The sequence below is a fragment of the Oncorhynchus tshawytscha genome, linkage group LG18 (genome assembly GCF_018296145.1).
Source record: "Oncorhynchus tshawytscha isolate Ot180627B linkage group LG18, Otsh_v2.0, whole genome shotgun sequence".
NCBI lineage: Eukaryota > Metazoa > Chordata > Actinopteri > Salmoniformes > Salmonidae > Oncorhynchus > Oncorhynchus tshawytscha.
Window position 1 is genome coordinate 26564322 of NC_056446.1, and position 24051 is coordinate 26588372.

The 24051-nt window shown below is 43.7% G+C and overlaps 1 protein-coding gene across 13 annotated transcripts in view; it reads left to right on the forward strand.

Moving 5' to 3' along the window:
* Positions 1–24051, forward strand: part of otofa (otoferlin a) — a 128033-nt gene that overhangs the window by 81069 nt on the left and 22913 nt on the right. For all 13 annotated transcript variants that reach the window (XM_042300877.1, XM_042300882.1, XM_024378348.2 and 10 more), the window contains 14 exons: positions 4–163; positions 342–528; positions 770–956; positions 7250–7473; positions 18359–18467; positions 18641–18839; positions 19187–19307; positions 19770–19870; positions 19981–20071; positions 20179–20295; positions 20635–20787; positions 21013–21205; positions 22435–22559; positions 22779–22913. In XM_042300877.1, the coding sequence (XP_042156811.1) occupies positions 4–163; positions 342–528; positions 770–956; positions 7250–7473; positions 18359–18467; positions 18641–18839; positions 19187–19307; positions 19770–19870; positions 19981–20071; positions 20179–20295; positions 20635–20787; positions 21013–21205; positions 22435–22559; positions 22779–22913 (2102 nt within the window). The remainder of the gene's footprint in view (positions 1–3; positions 164–341; positions 529–769; positions 957–7249; positions 7474–18358; positions 18468–18640; positions 18840–19186; positions 19308–19769; positions 19871–19980; positions 20072–20178; positions 20296–20634; positions 20788–21012; positions 21206–22434; positions 22560–22778; positions 22914–24051) is intronic.

A 24051-nucleotide genomic window follows, 5' to 3' on the forward strand; every position in this document is an offset into this window, starting at 1 on the left:
CAGAGCACCAGTTCTACCACAAGTGGGCCATGCTGTCTGACCCTGATGACATCACAGCGGGGTGCAAAGGTTACATCAAGTGTGACATCGCTGTGGTGGGGAAGGGGGACAATATCAAGACTCCCCACAAAGCCAATGAGACGGATGAAGACGACATAGAGGGGTAAGAGAATGTTTTATTGGGGCAAAATAATGGGTTATACAGGGTTATACAATTATAAGGGTTATACAATGTTCTAGTGGTCAGATAATGTTGTCGAGTGGTCAGGTCATAAAATAGAAAAGACCAGAGAATGTTATCAAGGGGTTCTGATTTTTTTCAACCTTTTTTTTCTGGTCAGGAACCTCCTGCTTCCAGAGGGAGTTCCGTTGGAGAGGCAGTGGGCGCGGTTCTACGTGAAGATCTACCGAGCTGAGGGCCTTCCCAAGATGAACACCAGCATCATGGCCAATGTGAAGAAGGCCTTCATAGGGGAGAACAGAGACTTGGTGGACCCCTACGTACAAGTGGTCTTCGCTGGACAGAGAGTAGGTTCACTACAGCCGCTACTCAGGAGATCAGGACACCATGAACCTGAAGCCGTTTTATTGAAAATATCTGTTTTATTGATTTGTTGGATAAACAATAGAGACAAAGAGCATTAAGTAATGGATCACAATCACATTATAAATACAGTATACATTATTTACAATATGTACATAAAATGAAGTGTCTTAGTATAAGAATGAAATGTGTGTCAATCCAAACATTTGTTGTTGTTTCCTCCAGGGGAAGACTTCTGTCCAGAAGAGCAGTTATGAGCCCATCTGGAACGAGCAGGTGGTCTTCACTGAGATGTTTCCTCCGCTCTGCAAACGCATCAAGGTCCAGATACGAGACTCTGACAAAGTCAATGACGTTGCCATAGGAACGCACTTCATTGACCTGCGAAAGATCGCCAACGATGGTGACAAAGGTAAAGTGATATATCTACCCAGTCCATAGATCAACATTAGCCTCATATTGATAGGTCATCAGGTCAATCCAATGTTATTGTAGCACATTAGTCATTTTGGTGCTAAGTCATTTTTACCAAGTCATTAGAGGGCTTTAATGTCTATAGAAAAGTCTTCAGCCAAAAAGTGCCAAAACAAGTACACAGGAAAGTCCGTTTGAAAACACAGTCTTACTCCACCAGATTGCGCCAGGGTCGTCCTCAGTCCAGTCCAATTTTCACCTCAGGCAGATTTCCCACACGGTGAAGCTGGATAAGCGAGCTAAACACAAGAGAATATTGGCCAGTGCCTCGTTACGCACAGCACTCCAAACATACACTCAAATGTGTGGAGAAAACGTTCTCTCTATCTAGCTGTGTTTTAAAACTACCACTAGACTGGATTAAAAATAATCAGAAATATCAAAAAGGATAGCTGTGCAAACAATGCTAAGCAAAACACTCCACCTAACTTTTCATGTATCGCCAACATGCCACTGAGCACAGTAGTCCAACTGGCCCCCCAGCCGGGTAAACAAAACAGAAACAATTATTTTATTGAATGCCAGGAAAGCCACAACACAACACTAAACAATACAATAATTGCACTATAACGGTGACAAGTGGTGCCCACAAACTAAAAAATATAAATATTTCAAATCAAATCAAATTTATTTAATATAGCCCTTCGTACATCAGCTGATATCTCAAAGTGCTGTACAGAAACCCAGCCTAAAACCCCAAACAGCAAGCAATGCAGGTGTAGAAGCACGGTGGCTAGGAAAAACTCCCTAGAATGGCCAAAACCTAGGAAGAAACTTAGAGAGGAACCAGGCTGAGGGGTGGCCAGTCCTCTTCTGGCTGTGCCGGGTGGAGATTATAACAGAACATGGCCAAGATGTTCAAATGTTCATAAATGACCAGCAGATAATAAGGCAGAACAGTTGAAACTGGAGCAGCAACAGGTGGACTGGGGACAGCAAGGAGTCATCATGTCAGGTAGTCCTGGGGCAAGGGCTCAGGTCCTGAATTAGAGAGAGCATAAAGTCCTCTTCTGGCTGTGCCGGGTGAGATTATAACAGAACATGGCCAAGATGTTCAAATGTTCATAAATGACCAGCATGGTCGAATAATAACAAGGCAGAACAGTTGAAACTGGAGCAGCAGCACGGTCAGGTGGACTGGGGACAGCAAGGAGTCATCATGTCAGGTAGTCCTGGGGCATGGTCCTAGGGCTCAGGTCCTAGTTGAAACTGGAGCAGCAGCACGGCCAGGTGGACTGGGGACAGCAAGGAGTCATCATGTCAGGTAGTCCTGGGGCATGGTCTTAGGGCTCAGGTCCTCCTCCGAGAGAGAGAAAGAGAGAATTAGAGAATGCACACTTAGATTCACACAGGACACCGAATAGGACAGGAGAGGTACTCCAGATATAACAAACTGACCCTAGCCCCCCGACACATAAACTACTGCAGCATAAATACTGGAGGCTGAGACAGGAGGGGTCAGGAGACACTGTGGCCCCATCCGAGGACACCCCTGGACAGGGCCAAACAGGAAGGATATAACCCCACCCACTTTGCCAAAGCACAGCCCCCACACCACTAGAGGGATATCTTCAACCACCAACTTACCATCCTGAGACAAGGCTGAGTATAGCCCACAAAGCTCTCCGCCATGGCACAACCCAAGGGGAGGCGCCAACCCAGACAGGATGACCACATCAGTGAATCAACCCACTCAGGTGACGCACCCCTTCCAGGGACGGCATGAGAGAGCCCGCAAGGGCGGTTCGTTGCTCCAGAGCCTTTCCGTTCACCTTCCCACTCCTGGGCCAGACTACACTCAATCATATGACCCACTGAAGAGATGAGTCTTCAGTAAAGACTTAAAGGTTGAGACTGAGTTTGCGTCTCTGACATGGGTAGGCAGACCATTCCATAAAAATGGAGCTCTATAGGAGAAAGCCCTGCCTCCAGCTGTTTGCTTAGAAATTCTAGGGACAATTAGGAGGCCTGCTTGTGTCTTGTGACCGTAGCGTATGTGTAGGTATGTACGGCAGGACCAAATCAGAGAGATAGGTAGGAGCAAGCCCATGTAATGCTTTGTAGGTTAGCAGTAAAACCTTGAAATCAGCCCTTGCTTTGACAGGAAGCCAGTGTAGAGAGGCTAGCACTGGAGTAATATGATCAAATTTTTGGGTTCTAGTCAGGATTCTAGCAGCCGTATTTACATTTAGCACCAACTGAAGTTTATTTAGTGCTTTATCCGGGTAGCCGGAAAGTAGAGCATTGCAGTAGTCTAACCTAGAAGTGACAAAAGCATGGATTAAGTTTTCTGCATCATTTTTGGACAGAAAGTTTCTGATTTTTGCAATGTTACGTAGATGGAAAAAAGCTGTCCTTGAAATGGTCTTGATATGTTCTTCAAAAGAGAGATCAGGGTCCAGAGTAACGCCGAGGTCCTTCACAGTTTTATTTGAGACGACTGTACAACCATTAAGATTAATTGTCAGATTCAACAGAAGATCTCTTTGTTTCTTGGGACCTAGAACAAGCATCTCTGTTTTGTCCGAGTTTAAAAGTAGAACGTTTGCAGCCATCCACTTCCTTATGTCTGAAACACATGCTTCTAGCAAGGGCAATTTTGGGGCTTCACCATGTTTCATTGAAATGTACAGCTGTGTGTCATCCGCATAGCAGTGAAAGTTAACATTATGTTTTCGAATAACATCCCCAAGAGGTAAAATATATAGTGAAAACAATAGTGGTCCCAAAACGGAACCTTGAGGAACACCGAAATTTACAGTTGATTTGTCAGAGGACAAACCATTCACAGAGACAAACTGATATCTTTCCGACAGATAAGATCTAAACCAGCCCAGAACTTGTCCGTGTAGACCAATTTGGGTTTCCAATCTCTCCAAAAGAATGTGGTGATCGATGGTATCAAAAGCAGCACTAAGGTCTGTCACAGTTTTTCCCCAGTCCCAGCTAACACACCTGACTCCAATAGTCACCTAATCATGAGCTTCAGTTTAGAATGCAATTTGATTAATCAGCTGTGTGTGCTAGTGATGGAGAAAAAGTGTGACACCAATCAGGCCCTCGAGGACTGGAGTTTCCCACCCCTGCTCTAGAGAGAGGTCTTGAACTCACTGAAGTCTGAGATTTCCCAGTTCTGGGTTTCCAGTTGTTTTGAGCGCAGGAGAAGTCATGACCAATGTTGAATGTTTATTCTTTTAAGTTGTATGTATAATTTATTCGTTAATTCTCTTCATATGACAAGGATCAAAACTGATTTGCCAGTAGATTGTCGACATGATTCATGATGACTTCTAGCTTGGTAGCTAAGATTTTGAAAGTATGATGTTGACCTGATCAGCCCAATCAAAGCTACGGTAGGTATAATGTGATTGACGTAATTTTATCTGTAGCCAATGTCCTTGAGCCATCTTGGATGGGTACTTCAAATGTAAATCTATGGCAGCACCCAGGGGGCTTGAATTTCAGAGTTTTCCCCATAGATTTTGCGGCGACGCAGTCCCCATGAGTGACAGAACATTGAGCCAATCACGGCGCAACTAGAGGACATTAACAACCCCTACGCTTCGTATTTTCCACTGGCTGCCAGTCCAATCAAAGCTACTGTCGATATAATGTGAATATAAAAATATGTATACTTTTCTCCCCAATTGGTAGTTACAGTCTTGTCCCATCGCTGCAACCCACCTACGGACTCAGGAGAGGCGAAGGTCAGGAGCCATGCATCCTCCAAAACACCACCCTACCAAGCCGCACTGCTTCTTGACACACTGCTCGCTTAATCCGGAGCCAGCGCACTAATGTGTCGGAGGAAACACTGTCCAACTGGCAACCAAAGTCAGTTTGTTGGCTCCTGTCCTGCCAGAAGGAGTCGCTAGAGCATGATGGGACAAGGAAATCCTGGCTGGCCAAACCCTCCCCTAACGCTGGGCCAATTTAGCACCGCCTCATGGGTCTCCCGGTCACGGTCGGCTCTACCCTTATATTTTGCAGTGACGTAGTGTCCCCATGAGTGACAGAACACTGAGCCAATCACGGCGCAACTACAGAACATTACCAACCCCTGAACTCTGTATTTTCCGCTGGCTGCCTCACCACCACAGAAAGCACTGAGCTAGGCTGAAACACCTGCATTTTGGAGCTGCTTTACACAAGAAAGCAAAAAAGAGACCAAGTTTGTATGTGGCTTTATTAACTCAATTATCATATATTTTTTTACATTGTTTTCAAACTGATATGTGACTTGTATTAATGCCAAAATAACATGCAAAACAGGCAAAAAATAATAATAATATACTATATGTCTTTTTTTTTTTTTTTTTTTTTAGCTAAACAGGTAGGGCTCAAAACAAGTGGGGCTCTGATTGACATATTGCCACTGGGTGTGAATCGCCTTAAGGTACACAATGCTGCTGCGCTTCAGGTTCTATGAAGGCTGGTTTGATCTAGCAGTTGTGGCTCCAGGACTATAGACAGGTATAGACAGGTTACTTTCTTCTTCTTCATTGGTGTTTTAGGGCTGACTACACCAGAAACATTGGATGCGGGAAATAAACCACTGGATGCAAGAAATAAAAAAGGGGGGAAAGGGAAATAAGCTCAAACGTTTAATCCACTCAAATATCTGAACAAAAAACAAATGTCCTTCAAAATACACTCCGTGCCCTACTCCGATCCGGTGACCTGAGAGGACAGAACTGCTGCTCCCGTCAGTACACCATGCAGCTCCTCCTTACCACATCATATTCCCCAGCAAATCATACCCTTTGACCTGAGAGGACAGAACTGCTGCTCCTGTCAGTACACCATGCAGCTCCTCCTTACCACATCATATTCCCCAGCAAATCATACCCTTTGACCTGAGAGGACAGAACTGCTGCTCCTGTCAGTACACCAGTCAGCTCCTCCTTACCACATCATATTCCCCAGCAAATCATATCCTTTGACCTGAGAGGACAGAACTGCTGCTCCTGTCAGTACACCAGTCAGCTCCTCCTTACCACATCATATTCCCCAGCAAATCATATCCTTTGCAAACAAACATGTGCCCAAATGCTTTGCAGTTGGAAAACAGCAGTAACCTGGGGACAAATGCCCTCACTGTGTTACTCACATATCCCATGTTGACATGAATAGGAAGAGACTCGTCGAAAAACAGCGACACAGATATACTCTCTATCTTCTTCGAGTCCCAACTACTCGAGGAATTTTCATCCTGATCTTCTCAGCTACAACTTCCACAGACTTGAGAAATCATGCCCTTGATTGGTGCCCTGCTCCGAAATTCGAAAACAGTCCTTGATTGTTGATTCTGGTAAGGCGCAACGCACGCTCCTTTCGTTCCTGCCCGACACACACAAAAATCTACAAAATTCCACTTCTGGTCACCCTCATAGATTCCACAGTACACAACACTTTCTTTATCTGGGCAACATCAAACAGATCTCCCAGGTACATCTTCTTATCCTCAAACTGCCCTCCTACTACAAACTGTGAAGTAGTTGCGCCATAAGCATTAGGCTTACTAGACAGCAGTTTAACTGTCATTTTAGCTCTCTTTACCCTTCCTTCAGCGACTGTAGTCCATGCAGTATTCTCATCACCTTCATTTTCATTGTCATCTTTGCTAGCACCATCAGATTCAAACTCGGTATACGCTTCCGCCATTCTCTGAGAATTTCAACTGCCAGTCTAGTTCACCTTTCTCCATTGCACTTCACTTCTGCTTATATCCTGAGTGAAACAAAGGTGGACAACCCTGCCCCAACCCCATTGGTCCATGCGGGCCGCTCCCACAGTTCCGATTTGTGCAGGGTCTTGTTCATCAGGGTCAATAATCCAGTGGGAAGCCCAGGTGGTAAGTTCGGAGGTCGTCACCTGCGTGGGAGTATCACAACAAAGAAGCATGCAAAAATACAAACTTGATAAAATACTCAAATAGTTTAAAACACACGTAAGGAATAAATAGTTTCCAGGAAGGTAAGTCTTTCAATTCCACTGCAAATCATAATGTCTTCATGCAAAAAAACAAAGTTATCATGTACCTAGTCCACAGAAAAAGTAAGAAAAAGTAAAATAGTTACCATGCAACATTCCTCAGTTGCAGCATCATGACACTCCTGCACCACAGCACACAGGCAATTGCCTTTTTCAGGACCCTGTCTTTCGTTCAATTCACCTGTCATCCTCCATCCCCCATCCTCTCCTCGTTCACCGCGTCCTCTCCTCCCCCAGGGTTCCTCCCCACCATGGGCCCAGCCTGGGTCAACATGTATGGCTCAACCCGCCACTACACTCTGATTGATGAGCACCAGGACCTGAATGAGGGGCTGGGGGAAGGTGTGTCCTTCAGGGCCCGCCTCCTCATCTCTGTTGCCGTAGAGATCCTGGACACCACCTCCACTGAGATTGTGAGCTCCACCGAGGTGCAGGTAGAGCCTGTCTCCAACATCTCAGAGGTGAGTGCTCATTGGATGGTGACTGTTCATTGGTTGCTATGTATTTCTGAGGTGAGTGTCATTGACTGACCCTTTAAGAAAGGAGTGTCCATTAGTTGGTTGTCATTGAGTCACACTTCACACTCCTATGTTCTAACTTAAAATTGTATTGATCTTACATTTGGTATTTGGTATTTTATTTGGATCCCCATTAGCTGTTGAGAAAGCAGCAGCTACACTTCCTGGGGTCCAACACAAAACATGGAACATGACATAACACATAACATTAGTAGAGAAGAACAGTTCAAGGACATAACTACGTACATTTTAAAACTACACACATAGCCTACATATCAGGGCTCTCAGGGCGCATCATCCTAAAAATCTAATCCAATCAAAATGTATTTGTCACATGCGCCGAATACAACAAGTGTAGACTTTACCGTGAAATGCTAACTTACAAGCCCTTAACCAACAGTGTAGACCTTACCGTGAAATGCTTACTTACAAGCCCTTAACCAACAGTGTAGACCTTACCGTGAAATGCTAACTTACAAGCCCTTAACCAACAGTGCAGTTCAAGAAGAGTTAAGAAAATATTTACCAAATAGAATAAAGTGAAAAAGAATAATAAAAAGTAACACAATAAGAATAACAATAACGGGGCTATATACAAGAGGTACCAGTACCGAGCCAGTGTGCGGTGGTACAGGTTAGTTCAGGTAATTTATACACGTAGGTAGGGGTGAAGTGACTATTGTTGTGGAAATTCAGTACTGAGAGAGACTTGGTCATTTCTACAAACAAGATGTTGTGTGTGTGACTCAAGATAGAGAGAGCCTGGAAGGGTTTAGAACTGTTAGGCTGAGAGCGTAACTGAAAATGAAAAAAAAAATGATATTGTATAGGACATAAAAGTGCTTAGTCACAATGGTTCCATCTCCCATAAGCCACCGTAGGTATCTACACAGGATGGTGTTTTACCCACATCCTGGCTTAGTATCCCGGCTTAGTTTCCCAGATTTCTTTGCATTTGTATTTATCCGTTATTTTACCAGGTAAGTTGACTGAGAACACATTTGCAGCAACGACCTGGGGAATAGTTACAGGGGAGGGGAGGGGGATGAATGAGCCAATTGTAAACTGGGGATTATTAGGTGACCATGATGGTTTTAGGGCCAGATTGGGAATTTAGCCAGGACACCGGGGTTAACACCCCTACTCTTACAATAAGTGCCATGGGATCTTTAATGACTGCAGAGAGTCAAGACACCCGTTTAATAGCCCATCCAAAATGTCTCCCATCCAGGAACTGACCAGGAACAACCCTGCTTACCTTCAGAAGCAAGCCAGCAGTGGTATGCAGGGTGGTATGCTGCTGGTAGATGCCAGTAAGATGAGACAATGAGGCATTGTTCTAAACCCTTCCAGGCTCTCTCTATCTCAAGTCACACACACAACATCTTGTCTATGGAATGCCAGCTTTTAGGTTTTTGGCACCAACATCAATCAATTGTCAGCTTCAAGCTCTCTCTAGTAGAACCCATGTCCTCACCACCCAGACTAGCTGCAGGGTGCTAGAGTGGAGTCCATAAAGCACAGCACAAGCAGAACAGAAATATCTTACTGTTTGTTAAGTAAATCATTGTTACATATTCAACAAATAAGGTGAATACAATATTTTTCTATCACATTCCCCTCTCAAGAAGCTAAGCTTCTCCTGGAATAATCTAAGGGTACAAGCATTGCATGATTTTTGTTAAACATAAATATAAACAAACAAAGTACATATTTCTGGCGCCTGACATCTCATCCATTGTAAACAACCTTTGCTGAGTTTTAGACCTTTCTTATCTAAACAAGGTCAATCTGGAACAGAAAATGAAACATAAAAAATCAAATCACACACAGGCTTCATTACAGCAAATAGGACAGTCATCAATCACACTGGCATCATACACAAAGGTAGGGGCCAGCATGATAAAAATGTCCACCCCGTTCAGAACCATTCCTACACCAGTGACAGACACCCCTCTCTGGGCACCTTGTACACTCAGTGTGGGCTCCACATCTGAGTCCTTATGCTCAGGATGGGGGTCATCATCAGAGATGTAGTCAGGAATAGGGAATGGGTAAGGAAAATCATTCAGTTCCCAAATGATAATCAAACCCCAATTAATTATCCAACCGAAATTTAGGACGACATTGCTCAGTGATTCACATTGGATATATCACTCAAAATGAAAACCCTCAACTTAACATACATCAATACTGGCAGAATGTACATTTATATTAACCATACAAATCTATTCATCTCACAATACTAGTACTAAGTTCCTCATCAGGGCTATAATTACAGATCAGTACCTCAATGCATTCTTAGCCTAAATCACTATACATTTAGCAGTGTAGCAGTGTAGACCTCCAAATCTAAATCAATTACAGGTACTTTTTGCCAGTCCTGTCTGGTCCAGCAAAGGTGGATTTGATGCCCATAGGCGACGTTGTTGCCGGTGATGTCTGGTGAGGACCTGCCTTACAACAGGCCTACAATCCCTCAGTTCAGCCTCTTGCAGACAGTCTGAGCACTGATGGAGGGATTGTGCATTCCTGCTGTAACTCAGTCAGTTGTTGTTGCCATCCTGTAGCTGTGCCGCAGGTCTCACTTTTCTATAACCATGTAAAAATATCCTGGTGTCATTACTAGACCAATGTAACTTACCTGCCAACCCCATTGGACTCTCAATCATGGCCAGATGTGATTCAGCCTGGATTTGAACCAGGCTACCTCTTGCACTGAGATGCAGTGTGTTAGACAACTACGCCACTCAGGAGCCCTAATACAGGGTTTCATTATGTGGAATCGACACTGTCTAAAATAAACAAAACCATAACCCCTTACCGGTAATCTGAACATTGCAACCTGTTGCATTAATTTAGTAAAAATATAAACCTGTTGTTTAACATGTAGAAACTTTAAAAAATTGGATCAACTTTAATTTTAAGCACTGTTCCCCGCAATGGAAATAGATTAGAATTTTAGAATACATTAACTTCCTGCTCAAATTCACTAGTGTTACCTAACTATAAAACCAAGCAACAATAATCAGAAACGGTAAAGAATGTTTCTCAGACCTCTACTTCAAATGTCCCACTGCCTGCTCGCTTTCAACCAGAGCTAATCTTTTTTACAATCTCAAGGCCCAATCCCTCTATTCATCATTTAACCTGCTATTGAAACCTCATCATTTCAAATTACTAAAATATTGAATCAATAGAATGCTATCAAAAAAACATATTACATACATTACCATTTACATACTGTCAACACTCATTAGGTTTACATCAATCTACCTAATCAATATGACTTTTTTTTAACACTAACCACTGCTTCACACTCATTAAACATAAGTTTTTTAAGATGAACTTGTAATGCCCCAAATGTAGAAAATACATAAGCCAATTCTTAATCAATCCAAACAATTCCAATGCAAATTGACTTACTTTCCTTTGTTACCTTCACTAGTCTACATCTCTTCCTCTTCCCTGTAGAATATTCTACCTCTTATGTTACCAGGTGAACTCATTTAAACTTCTGTTCACACAGGGATACCACTTTAATTACTCTGTTATCTCTCCCTCCCTTTCGTCAATTCAATAAATCCATTTTAAAATAAAACAAATTGAAGTGTCTCGTGAGATTAAAACTCCTAGGGTTTTCCTGAGTCACATTGTTCTCGAAACCCCCAAATATGTTATCTCTTGTTTTGCCGGTTGTACTTTACCATTTAATGCCTTACCACATAGTTTACTAATGTGGTGATGTTTAGCATACGAGTTTCTTCGTCTTTTTACACCAGTAACAAATACACTACCTGACATATTGTATCAACACGGAACCCCTAAATCTACACGCTTTAGCGATTGTTTAAATGCGGTGTGAAACAAAGTTAGAATATTTGTAAACTTAAGTTGTGCTCTTGCCCATATATACTGCCAATTTTAATATGGTATGCAATATCCACTGTCCTTGATTCTCACAAGGATTATTCAACCCAAAAATCTACTAAGGAGCAGGGTTGATCCAAACTCTCAGAATCATTTTTCTTTTTTCTTTATAATTTCATCACTTATTGATAGATTGTCCAAGCCTACGTCTGTCCGAGATCTTGTATCCACCCGTGCCCCCTACCTTTCAGATCACAGGCAGGTCCAGCTGCTCAATAATAAGGGCGGGTCACCCCGGTGTCCGGGAGGATGCCGTTGATGTGAGCCATGGCCGGCCTTTCAAAGCACTTCATGGCTACCAACGTGAGTGCTACAGGGCGGTAATCATTTAGGCAGGTTACCTTCGCTTAATTGGGCACAGGGACTATGGTGGTTTGCTTGAAACATGTAGGTATTACAGACTCGGTCAGGGAGAGGTTGAAAATGTCAGTGAAGACACTTGACTGTTGGTCCGCGCATGCTTTGAGTCCACGTCCTGGTAATCCATCTGGCCCAGCGGCTTTGTGAATGTTGACCTGTTTAAAAGTTTTGTTCACATCGGCTACCGAGAGCATTATCACACAGTCATCCAGAACAGCTGGTGTTCTTGTGCATGCTTCAGTGTTGCTTGCCTCGAACCGAGCATAAAAGGCATTTATTGACAGATAGACACACACTCCCAGCCCTCGTCTTACCAGACGTAGCTTCTCTGTTCAGCCGGTGCATGGAAAATCCCGCCAGCTCTATATTATTGGTATTGTCGTTCAGTCACGTCTCGGTGAAACATAAGATATTACAATTTTTTTAATGTCCCATTGGTAGGATAATCTTAATCGTAGGTCATCAATTTTATTTTCCAATGATTGCGCGTTAGCAAGAAGAATGGATGGCAGTGGGAGTTTACTTGCTTGCCTGCGGATTCTCAGAAGGCAGCTCGATCTGTGGTCTTTTCCTCAAGCAAATTACGGGGATCTGGGCCTGTTCCAGTGAAAGCAGTATATCCTCCTTGTCGGACTCGTTAAAGAAAAAGGTTTCTTCCAGTCTGTGGTGAGTAATCACTGTTCCGATGTCCAGAAGTTATTTCCAGTCATAAGAGATGGTAGCATCAACATTATGTACAAAATAAGTTAAAAAATAAGTTACACAAAACGCAAAAAAACGAACAAATGGCACAATTGGTTGGGAGAATGTAAATCGTCAGCCATGTTTTTCGGGCACCATCTTGTGCTAGAGGTGCTAGAGTGGTCACTACGGCCTGGTTGTGATTGGGAGTCCCATAGGGTGGCTCACAATTGGCCCAGCGTCATCTGGGTTAGGGTTTGGCTGGGGTAGGCGGTCATTGTAAATAAGAATTTGTTCTTAACATTTCTAGCGCAGGGGTTCCACTAGCGGAACACCTCGAACATCATTCCGCTGAAAAGGCAGCGAGCGAAATTCAAAAACATTTTTTTTTAATATGTAACTTTCACACATTAACAAGTTCAATACAGCAAATGAAAGATAAACATCTTGTTAATCTACCCATCGTGTCCGATTTCAAAAATGCTTTACAGCTACAGCACAACATATGATTATGTTAGATCACCGCCAAGTCGAAAAAACACAGCCATTTTTCCAGCCAAAGATAGGAGTCACAAAAAGCAGAAATATAGATCAAATTAATCACTAACCCTATGGTTGAATCCTCAGCATACACAGAAACACAGGCTTTGTTAAATGTCAGTGTCAGGTCATTGGTTAAAATAGAAAATAGTTACGGGCCTAGAGAGCTGCCCTGTGGTACAACACACCCTACATGTTTGACATTAGAGAAGCTTCCATTAAATAAAACTCTCTGAGTTCTATTAGATAGATACAGTTGAAGTCGGAAGTTTACATACACCTCAGTTTTTCACAATTCCTGACATTTAATCCCAGTAAAAATTCCCTGTCTTAGGTCAGTTAGGATCCCCACTTTATTTTAAGAATGTGAAATGTCAGAAAAATAGTAGAGAGAATGATTTATTTCAGCTTGTATTTATTTAATCACATTCCCAGTGGGTCAGAAGTTTACATGCACTCAATTAGTATTTGGTAGCATTGCCTTTAAATTGTTTAACTTGGGTCAAACATTTTGGGTAGCCTTCCACAAGCTTCCCACAATAAGTTGGGTGAATTTCGGCCTGAGTCAGGTTTGTAGGCCTCTTTGCTCGCACCAACTTTTTCCATTCTGCCCACAAATGTTCTATAGGATTGAGGTCAAGGATGGCCACTACAATACCTTGACTTTGTTATCCTTAAGCCATTTTGCCACAACTTTGGAAGTATGCTTGGGGTCATTGTCCATTTGGAAGACCCGTTTGCAACCAAGCTTTAACTTCCTGACTGATGTCTTGAGATGTTGCTTCAATATATCCACATAATGTTCCTGCCTCATGATGCCATCTATTTTGTGAAGTGCACCAGTCCCTCCTGCAGCAAAGCACCCCCACGACATGATGCCACCACCCCCGTGCTTCACGGTTGGGATGATGTTCTTCGGCTTGCAAGCCTCCCCCTTTTTCCTCCAAACATAACAATGGTCATTATGGCCAAACAGTTCTATTTTGTTTCATCAGACCAGAGGACATTTCTCCGAAAAGTACGATCTTTGTCCCCATGTGCAGTTGCAAACCGTAGTCTGGTTTTATTATGGAGTTTTTGGAGCAGTGGCTTCTTCCTTGCTGAGCGGCCTTTCAGGTTTTGTTAATATAGGACTTGTTTTACTGTGGATATAGACACTTTTGTACCTGTTTCCTCCTTCATAAGGTCCTTTGCTGTTGTTCGGGGTTGACTTGCACTTTTCGCACCAAAGTATGTTCATCTCTAGGAGACAGAACGCGTCTCCTTCCTGAGCGGTATGACGGCTGCGTGGTCCCATGGTGTTTATACTTGTGTACTATTGTTTGTACAGATGAACGTGGTACATTCAGGTGTTTGGAAATTGCTCCCAAGGATGAACCAGACTTGTGGAGTTCTACAAAAAAAATTCTGAGGTCTTGGCTGATTTCTTTTGATTTTCACAAACAATTGTTGGAAAAATTACTAGTGTCATGCACAATGTAGATGTCCTAACCAACTTGCCAAAACTATAGTTTGTTAACAATACATTTGTGGAGTGGTTGAAAACGAGTTTTAATGACTCCAACCTAATTGTATGTAAACTTCTGACTTCAACTGTAGCTCTAAATCCACGATATGGCAGAGGTTGAAAAGCGTATCAAAGGCTGCATTGAAATCTAACAGTATAGCTCCCACAATCTTTGTATTATCAATTTCTTTCAACCAATCAGTCATTTGTGTCAGTGCAGTGCATGTTGAGTGCCCTTCTCTATAAGCATGCTAATACTCTTTTGTCAATTTGTTTACAGAGAAATAGCATTGTATTTGGTCAAAAACAATGTTGTTGTTAGAACCAGTAAAGAACCAGTAAAGGACACTTGGGTAGCTGTAATGGCTTCTAGGAGTAGTGGGTGGCGGAGTCAGGCGCAGAGAGCAGGGTAGTTCAAAATGTGGATCTGTTCCAAGAACAGAGTAACGGTCAAACACAAGGGTGCATAAATACCCAGTCCAACAAACAGGACGAAACTGTCCGGAAAAACGGAATCCACAATAATCCACACACCATGAACAGAAAAACAAGCCTGCACAAAAGCCGGCGGGCCTACCGGGTTTAAATAGCCCAAAATAAAACCCAAACAAGAAACAGGTGAAACTAATCAGACTAAACAAACTGAAACAGAAAAGGAGATCGGTGGCAGCTAGTAGGTCGGCGACGACGACCGCCGAGCGCTGCCCGAACAGGAAGAGGCAACATCTTCGGCGGGATTTGTGACAGTAGCGTAATGACTTTGGCTTCCCTCCAGGCCCGAGGACAAACACCTTCCTCTAGGCTCAGATTAAAGATATGACAGATAGGAGTGGCCATAGAATCAGCTACCATCCTCAGTAGCTTTCCTTCTAAGTTGTCTATGGCAGGAGGTTTGTCATTATTGATTGACAACAATCATTTCTCTCACACTAAGTTTGCAAAATTAAAACTTACTACACTGCTTTTCTTTCGTTATACATTTTTTTATGCATGAATACGATGGCTCACTGTTCGTTGTTGGCATTTCCTTCCTAAATTTGCCCACTTTGCCAATGAAGTAATCATTGCATTAATTGGCAACATCAAATGGTTGTATGATTAATAATCCATGTGATTCGATGAAAGATGGAGTTGAATTAGTCTTTCTGCCCATAATTTCATTCAAGGTTTTCTTCCATCATTCTTTATATCATTGATCTTGTCTTCATAATAGTTTCTTCTTCTTTTTTTGTTGAGTTTACTCACATAAATTCTCAATTTGCAGTAAGCCAGCCAGTCAGATGTGCAGCCAGACTTTTTCCCCCCATCTCTTTCAACCATAGTTTTTCAATTCCTCATTAATCCATGGAGCCTTAACAGTTCTTTATCAGTAATTGGAAGAAGCAATTTCATGGTCCTTCCCACCCCCTATGAGGCAATAGGACATTGGAAGAAAGCAAACTGCCAAACTATTGATTGTCCCCTAATCCAACATAACTCCTACGCTAGCTGGGTTTCTCAACTCCACTGTGGGTGGAGTGTACCTCCGACTACATCGAGTCGCTGTCAGACGATACAAGGAAACAGTCGGTGGTTGTATTTGTTTAACGTTTTATTAAAAAGGATTTCAGCAAACAAAGAAAACAACTCGCCTACCCCTACACGTGTTCAGCTTTGCCCTTTGACCTATAACCTCCTGACATCCCCATAAATAGTCATAGGTTAGATATTTCCATTCTGATGTTAAATTGTCGTCGCTGTCACACCTGCTCCTGCACGTGTCACCATCATTACGCGCAGCTGCACAATATTGGACTCACCTGGACTCCATTACTTTGTTGATTACCCCCTCTATATCTGTCTGCCCCTCAGTTTGTTCCCTGTGTCAGCATTAATGTCTTATTTATCCCCTGTAATGACGCTGTTCCTGTTCTGTTTCATGTCCGTTGTTTATTAAATGTTCTCCCTGTACCTGCTTCTCGTCTCCAGCGTCAATCCTCACAGTTATATTATGTTATATTGATATTATAAAAGACCTTAAAGATATTAACTGGCTGTTAGGAAAATCAATAGCATCAGCTTTGTTACCCCTGGCTAAGTAGCCAACTATCCCCTTGCTGTCTCTTTGTTTAGCTAATGCCTCCCTAATATCTCCCCTGTGTGCAGTTGGTATTGGTATCAGTTTGACTATGTGGCAGGGGCAGGTATAGCGAGACAGAGAGACGGAGAGATGGAGAGACAGAGAGACAGAGAGACTTTAAAGAGGCCAACCCTAACCTGCTCAACATCTTAATCATCATCTTAATCAACACTGACCTGAAAAGATACACTGAACCAAAATATAAATGCAACAATTACAAAGATTTTACTGAGTTACAGTTCATATAAGGAAATCTGTCAATTGAAGGAAATACATTAGGCCCTAATCTATGGATTTTACATGACTGGGAATACAGATATGCATCTGTTGGTCACAAATACCTTACCGGCATGGATCAGAAAACCAGTCAGTATCTGGTGTGACCACAATTTACCTCATGCAGCAAGACACATCTCCTTCGTATTGAGTTGATCAGGCTGGTGATTATGGCCTGTGTGATGTTGTCCCTGCTCCTCTCCTATGGTAGTAAAAAGTTGCTGGATATTGGTGGGAACTGGAACATACTGTCGTACACGTCGATCCAGAGCATCCCAAACATGCTCGATGGGTGACATGTTTGGTGAGTATGCAGGCCATGGAAGAACTGGGACATTTTCAGCTTCCACAAGTTGTGTACAGATCCTTGTGACAGTATAATGCTGAAACATGAGGTGATGGCGGTGGATGAATTGCAGGATCTCGTCACGGCATTCAAATTGCCGTTGATAAAATGTAATTGTTTTTGTTGTCCATAGCTTATGCCTGCCCATACCATAACCACACCACCACCACGGGGCACTCTGTTCACAACGTAGATTTCAGCAAGCCGCTCGCCCACATAACGCAATACATGCTGTCTGCCATCTGGGATTCAACCGTGAAGAGCCACTTCTCCAGCGTGCCAGTGGCCTTCGAATTTGAACATTTGCACACTGAAGTCGGTTACGACGCCGAACTACAGTTAGGTTAAGACCCTGGTGAGGACAACGAGCACTCAAATGAGCTTCCCTAAGCTGGTTTCTGACAGTTTGTGTAGAAATTTTTCGGTTGTGCAAACCCACAGTTTCATCAGCTGTCCAAGTGGCTGGTCTCAGAAGATCCTGCAGGTGAAGAAGCGGATGAGGTGGCCCTGGGCTGGTATGGTTACACGTGGTCTGCAGTTGTGAGGCCGGTTGGACATAATGCCAAATTCTCTAAAAAAACATTGGTAGAAATGAACATTTAATTATCTGGCAAAAGGTCTGGTGGACATTCCTGCAGTCATCATGCCAATTGCACGCTCCCTCAAAACTTGGGACATCTGTTGCATTGTGTTGTGTTTTGTTGCCTTTTATTGCCCCCCCAGCACAAGGTGCACATGTGTAATGATAATTCTGTTTAATCAGCTTCTTGATTTGCCCCACCTGTCAGGTGGATAGATTTACTTGAGAAATGCTCACTAGCAGGAATATAAACTAATAAGCTTTTTGTGCATATTTCTGGGATCTGTTATTTTGTCTTTTGTTGCGTTTATATTTTTTGTTTAGGATAATTGTTTATGATTAAAAAGAAAAACCTGTATGCTGGTGAATGGGACTGTATTTGTTTATTCTGCATTCTGTGTGTTTGAGAAATTGTAATTAAAGCGGGTTTGGTTCTACCGCTTATCTGTATTCTGTTGTTAATCTTGTCTTCTTTATTCTGTCGTTCAGAGTGCCACAGGGAAAATAGAGGAATTCTTCCTATTTGGTTCCTTCCTGGAGGCCACCATGATTGACAGGAAGATCGGCGATAAGCCAATCAGTTTCGAGGTCACAATAGGTAAGTAATATACTTGGGGGGTATACAGTAATAACTTAACAGACTCAATTATTATTAGTATTGGACACAAAAGGTACTCAATGATTTGTGTGTTTGGCATGTAAATATTGCAAACAAAAACACAACGATACAATTCTACTATTGTCGCTACTTTTCACATTTCCTTCCCCCAGGTAACTACGGTAACCAGATAGACGGAGTGAGCAAGCCCCCCGCAGCTAAGAAGATGAAGAAGAAAGAGGGAGGAGGAGAGAGTGATGAGGAAGAGTCAGAGCTGATCCAGCAGAACTCCAGTGAGGACGAGGCGGACGATGATGGGGACCTGGTGTCTGTGTCCTCCACCCCTCCCATGAAACCTGTCATCACAGACAGGTCAGAGGACTGGGGTTCAAGGGTCAGGATCAGGGGTGGTGGGTCAAGTTTGTCAGTTCCTCCTGGGTCACGTCTAAAGCCGGGTTTCTGGCTAGAAATATTGTTTTGCTTATGGCGTGTAAACAACAAAACAAGTCTGGGAACCACTTGGTCTAGCTCTTCCATATTCATAGATCACAATGTAGCCTATACAGATATGTGTCACAAAGTGCTCTAACATAAAATAATGGCGATAAAAGAATAGCATGGTGCAAAGCATATTGCATATTGGTCTTATTTTCTGAGGGACTCTGATAATGTCAACACTCATCATATCGATTATACACCTTTTTTTGTGCCAACCTCAGGAACTACTTCCACCTGCCCTACTTTGAGAAGAAGCCATGTATCTACATCAAGAGCTGGTGGCAGGACCAGAGGAGACGACTCTACAACTCAAACATCATGGACAAGATCGCTGACAAAATGGTCAGTAACTATTCATGTTGAATGTGCACCAGCAGGATAATAATTAGATTTTTAAAAATGTAATAATTTTTTCCCCCCCAATTTCGTGGTATCCAATTGTTAGTAGCTACTATCTTGTGTCATCGCTACAACTCCCGTACGGGCTCGGGAGAGACGAAGGTTGAAAGTCATGTGTCCTCCGATACACAACCCAACCAAGCTGCACTGCTTCTTAACACAGCGCCCATCCAACCCGGAAGCCAGCCGCACCAATGTGTCGGAGGAAACACCATGCACCTGGCAACCTTGGTTAGCGCACACTGCGCCCGGCCCGCCACAGGAGTCGCTGGTGCGCGATGAGACAAGGATATCCCTACCGGCCAGGCCCTCCCTAACCCGGATAATAATTAGATTAACCCCAATAAACGCAAAGCATTTCTGGATCTGATACACTTGTTTGTGTTTGTGGGTTGTGTCCTACAGGAGGAGGGTCTGAATGACGTGCAGGAGGTCATTAAGACAGAGAAGGCCTATCCAGAGCGCAGACTCCGAGGGGTGCTGGAGGAACTCAGCACTGGCTGCAAGTGAGCTAACATTACTGATACCACAGCCATAATCACTTCTGTTGATACAGTGACTGGACTTCCATAGCCAGAGACACAGTCTGTAAGTGTCTCTGTGTCTTTACTTTCAGTCGTTTCGTCACTTTGGCCAACAAAGACCAGAACCAGGCAGGCAGAACTAAACTGGACAAAGAGAGACTCAAGTCCTGCATGAGAGAAATGGTACAGGGCTGCTCTGAGAGCGTGATGGAGAGAGTTGTTATGGTTATGAATCTATCCTCGTGTAGCAGAGTGTGGGAATGTTTATGATGTCATATCCTTCTCTGTAGGAGAGCATGGGGCAGCAGGCCAAGCTGATTCGCTCCCAGGTGAAGAGGAACACGGTTAGAGACAAACTGAAGATGGTTCAAAACTTCCTGCACAGGCTCCGTTTCCTTGCCGACGAGGTACAGATTCTGTTACACTCAACTTTGTTTATAACACATTCTAGTTGCATTGACAGAGCAATTCAGGCCTTATAGAGAGAGCACAGGCAACCTCCCCACAGTGGATCTTAGCCCTCCATTATAAAACGCTAGCATAATCATAACCAATCACTATGTACAGTAAAGAGTACCACTGTGCAACAATAAACTGTACACTCATAAAATGTAATTCACCGTTACAAGGGTGTGCATTCTTGTGTTTATCAATATCCTTTATGTTATGCACGTGAATTTCAGCCTGTATTGACTGCTATGTGGGTGTCAATAAAACGTTGAAGCTATATCCTCTGTGCCCTCCAGCCCCAGCACAGTATCCCAGACGTGTTTGTATGGATGATGAGTAACAACAAGCGTATCGCCTACGCCCGCATCCCCTCCAAAGACATCCTCTACTCCATCGTAGACGAGGAGACAGGCAAGGACTGTGGCAAGGTCAAAGCTGTCTTCCTCAGGGTACGTGACTTGAACCTTCTCGACTCTCTCTGACCTCCACTTCTTCCTACCCTCATTGTTTTGTTTTATAACCCTGACAAACTAGTGAATGTCCATTTACCTTAGTGTTGCTGTTGTAGGTCTGTGGCCTTGTGTCTTTAGATCCCAAGCTAAGATTCAAATCTTTCTAAGGCCGAATAAAGTTATATACATCTATAATGTTACTGTAACGTTTGTGTCCACCAGCTGCCTGGTAAGAAGGGGTTTGGTCCAGCGGGTTGGACAGTGCAGGCTAAGATGGAGATATACCTGTGGCTGGGTCTCAACAAACAGAGGAAGGACTTCCTGTCTGGCCTGCCCAACGGCTTTGAAGAGAACAAGGCTCCCAGGACAAGCCCCTGTCTACAGTCTGTACCCCCCGTCAGTCTGGTTTACAACAGTAAGTCTGTCTACAGTCTGTACCCCCCGTCAGTCTGGTTTACAACAGTAATTCTGTCTACAGTCTGTACCCCCTATCAGTCTGGTTTATAACAGTAAGTCTGGTCTATAACAGTAAGTCTGTCTACAGTCTGTACCCCCTATCAGTCTGGTCTACAACATTAAGTTTGTCTACAGTCTGTACCCCCTATCAGTCTGGTCTACAACATTAAGTTTGTCTACAGTCTGTACCCCCTATCAGTCTGGTCTACAACATTAAGTCTGTCTACAGTCTGTACCCCCTATCAGTCTGGTCTACAACATTAAGTCTGTCTACAGTCTGTACCCCCTATCAGTCTGGTCTACAACATTAAGTCTGTCTACAGTCTGTACCCCCTATCAGTCTGGTCTACAACATTAAGTCTGTCTACAGTCTGTAACCTCTATATACTGTTGCTATGGTGAGTGAGCAGCTGCTTTATAAGATAGCTACGTTTTGTATTTACACACTCCATTACCTAGTCCCATTTATTGAAGCACGTACTCAAGTGTGATGGCTCACACCTGTGCATCTCTGTGTCCTCCCTCTGCTCTGCTGTGTATCTGAGTGTTGTCTAATCTCTATGTCCTTCCTCTGCTCTCCTGTGTATCTGAGTGTTGTCTAATCTCTGTGTCCTCTCTCTGCTCCCCTGTGTATCAGAGTGTTGTCTAATCTCTGTGTCCTCTCTCTGCTCTGCTGTGTACCTGAGTGTTGTCTCATCTCTGTGTTCTCTCTCTCCCCTGTGTATCAGAGTGTTGTCTAATCTCTATGTGATCTCTGCTCTCCTGTGTATCTGAGTGTTGTCTAATCTCTATGTCCTTCCTCTGCTCTCCTGTGTATCTGAGTGTTGTCTAATCTCTGTGTCCTCTCTCTGCTCTGCTGTGTATCTGAGTGTTGTCTCATCTCTGTGTCCTCTCTCTGCTCTGCTGTGTACCTGAGTGTTGTCTCATCTCTGTGTTCTCTCTCTGCTCTGCTGTGTATCTGAGTGTTGTCTAATCTCTGTGTCCTCTCTCTGCTCCCCTGTGTATCAGAGTGTTGTCTAATCTCTGTGTCCTCTCTCTGCTCTGCTGTGTACCTGAGTGTTGTCTCATCTCTGTGTTCTCTCTCTGCTCTGCTGTGTATCTGAGTGTTGTCTCATCTCTGTGTTCTCTCTCTGCTCTGCTGTGTATCTGAGTGTTGTCGCATCTCTGTGTTCTCTCTCTGCTCTGCAGTGAAGCAGGTATTCCAGCTGAGGGCTCACATGTACCAGGCCAGGAGTCTGTTTGCTGCAGACAGCAGTGGCTTGTCAGACCCCTTTGCCAGGGTATTCTTCTCCACACATAGCCAGGTCACTGAGGTAAGATAGAGGGTGTGTGTGTGTGCATGTGTGTGTGTGTATGAGTGTGTGTTTGTGTGTGTGTCAGTGTGTGTGTTTTTGTGCATATGCGTATGTGTGTTCTGAGTCAGTCTCTGCTCTACATGGGCCTAGTAAGCCTCGCGTGTGTGTGTGTGTTTGTTAATGTGTGTGTGTGTGTGCCTGCATACGTGCATGTTAATGTGTGTCCGTGTGTTTTAGGTCCTGAGTGAGACTCTGTGCCCTACGTGGGATCAGCTGCTGGTGTTTGAGGATGTTGAGCTGTTCGGAGAGGCCGGCGAGCTACGAGACGACCCGCCTATCATTGTGGTAGAGGTCTACGACCAGGACACTGTGGTACGACCTGACGGAGAGTGAGAGTGAGAGTGAGAGTGAGAGTGAGAGTGAGAGTGAGAGTGAGAGTGAGAGTGAGAGTGAGAGAGTGAGAGAGAGTGATAGAGAGTGAGAGAGAGAGAGAGAGTGAGAGAGGGAGCGTGAGAGAGAGAGTCAGAGAGAGTGAGAGAGTGAGAGAGAGTGATAGAGAGTGAGAGAGAGTCAGAGAGAGTGATAGAGAGTCAGAGAGAGTGAGAGAGTGAGAGAGTGAGAGAGAGTGATAGAGAGTGAGAGAGAGTGAGAGAGAGTGAGAGAGGGAGCGTGAGAGAGAGAGTCAGAGAGAGTGAGAGAGTGAGAGAGTGAGAGAGAGTGAGAGAAAGAGAGAGTGAGAGTGAGATCCTTAGTGAAACTATTATGGGATTCAAAGGATACGAGGATACAAAGTACTGTGAAACTGGACTGGACATTTTTGGCAAATGCCAGTTGGGCTGGTCCATGTCTATCTCAGGTTTCTTTTCACCAAATGATTATTATTTGGCTGATAATGGGGGCATCAAGGAAAACATGGGCCGGTGTGGGGGCCTCAAGGGAAAATGGGCCGGTGTGATAGAAATGCCAGGGCTGATTTCTGGTCCCAGTCCGTCCCTGTCTGTGATCCAAACACTTTGTGTTTGTCCATATGTCCTTACTGTGTATCTGTTACTGTCTTAATTTACCATGTTCCTCCTGTTCCTGCTCATATTGTGGATGATGCTGTTGGGGTTAAGTAGAGTGTGAAAGCCAGAAGTAGGGCCTCTCCTGCTTTGGGCTTCTGTTTGCGTAGCAACGTAGCTAGTTAGCCAAGTCATGCAAGAGGCAGGACAGACTATTTTACAGGGCATTCCCAAACTAGGTTTGCCATCTGTCCATGACGTAGCCATAAGCATGGTCCTCTTGCATTCCTCCAGTAGTGTTTGATAGCTGAAACAGTAGTTGATTGGTTGAAGTTGTTTGGTTGAAGTGTTAACTCTACCAATCATGCATGCTTCTCATAAACTGATGGAACCAATAGAGATATGACCCCTGGTAGGACCTTTCAAATTCTGTTAGCCTTATGGTAGCTAGCATGTTCTCTGAATAGTCCCCACTTTATACACCATTTTCAGTATTTTGTCTGTGCTTA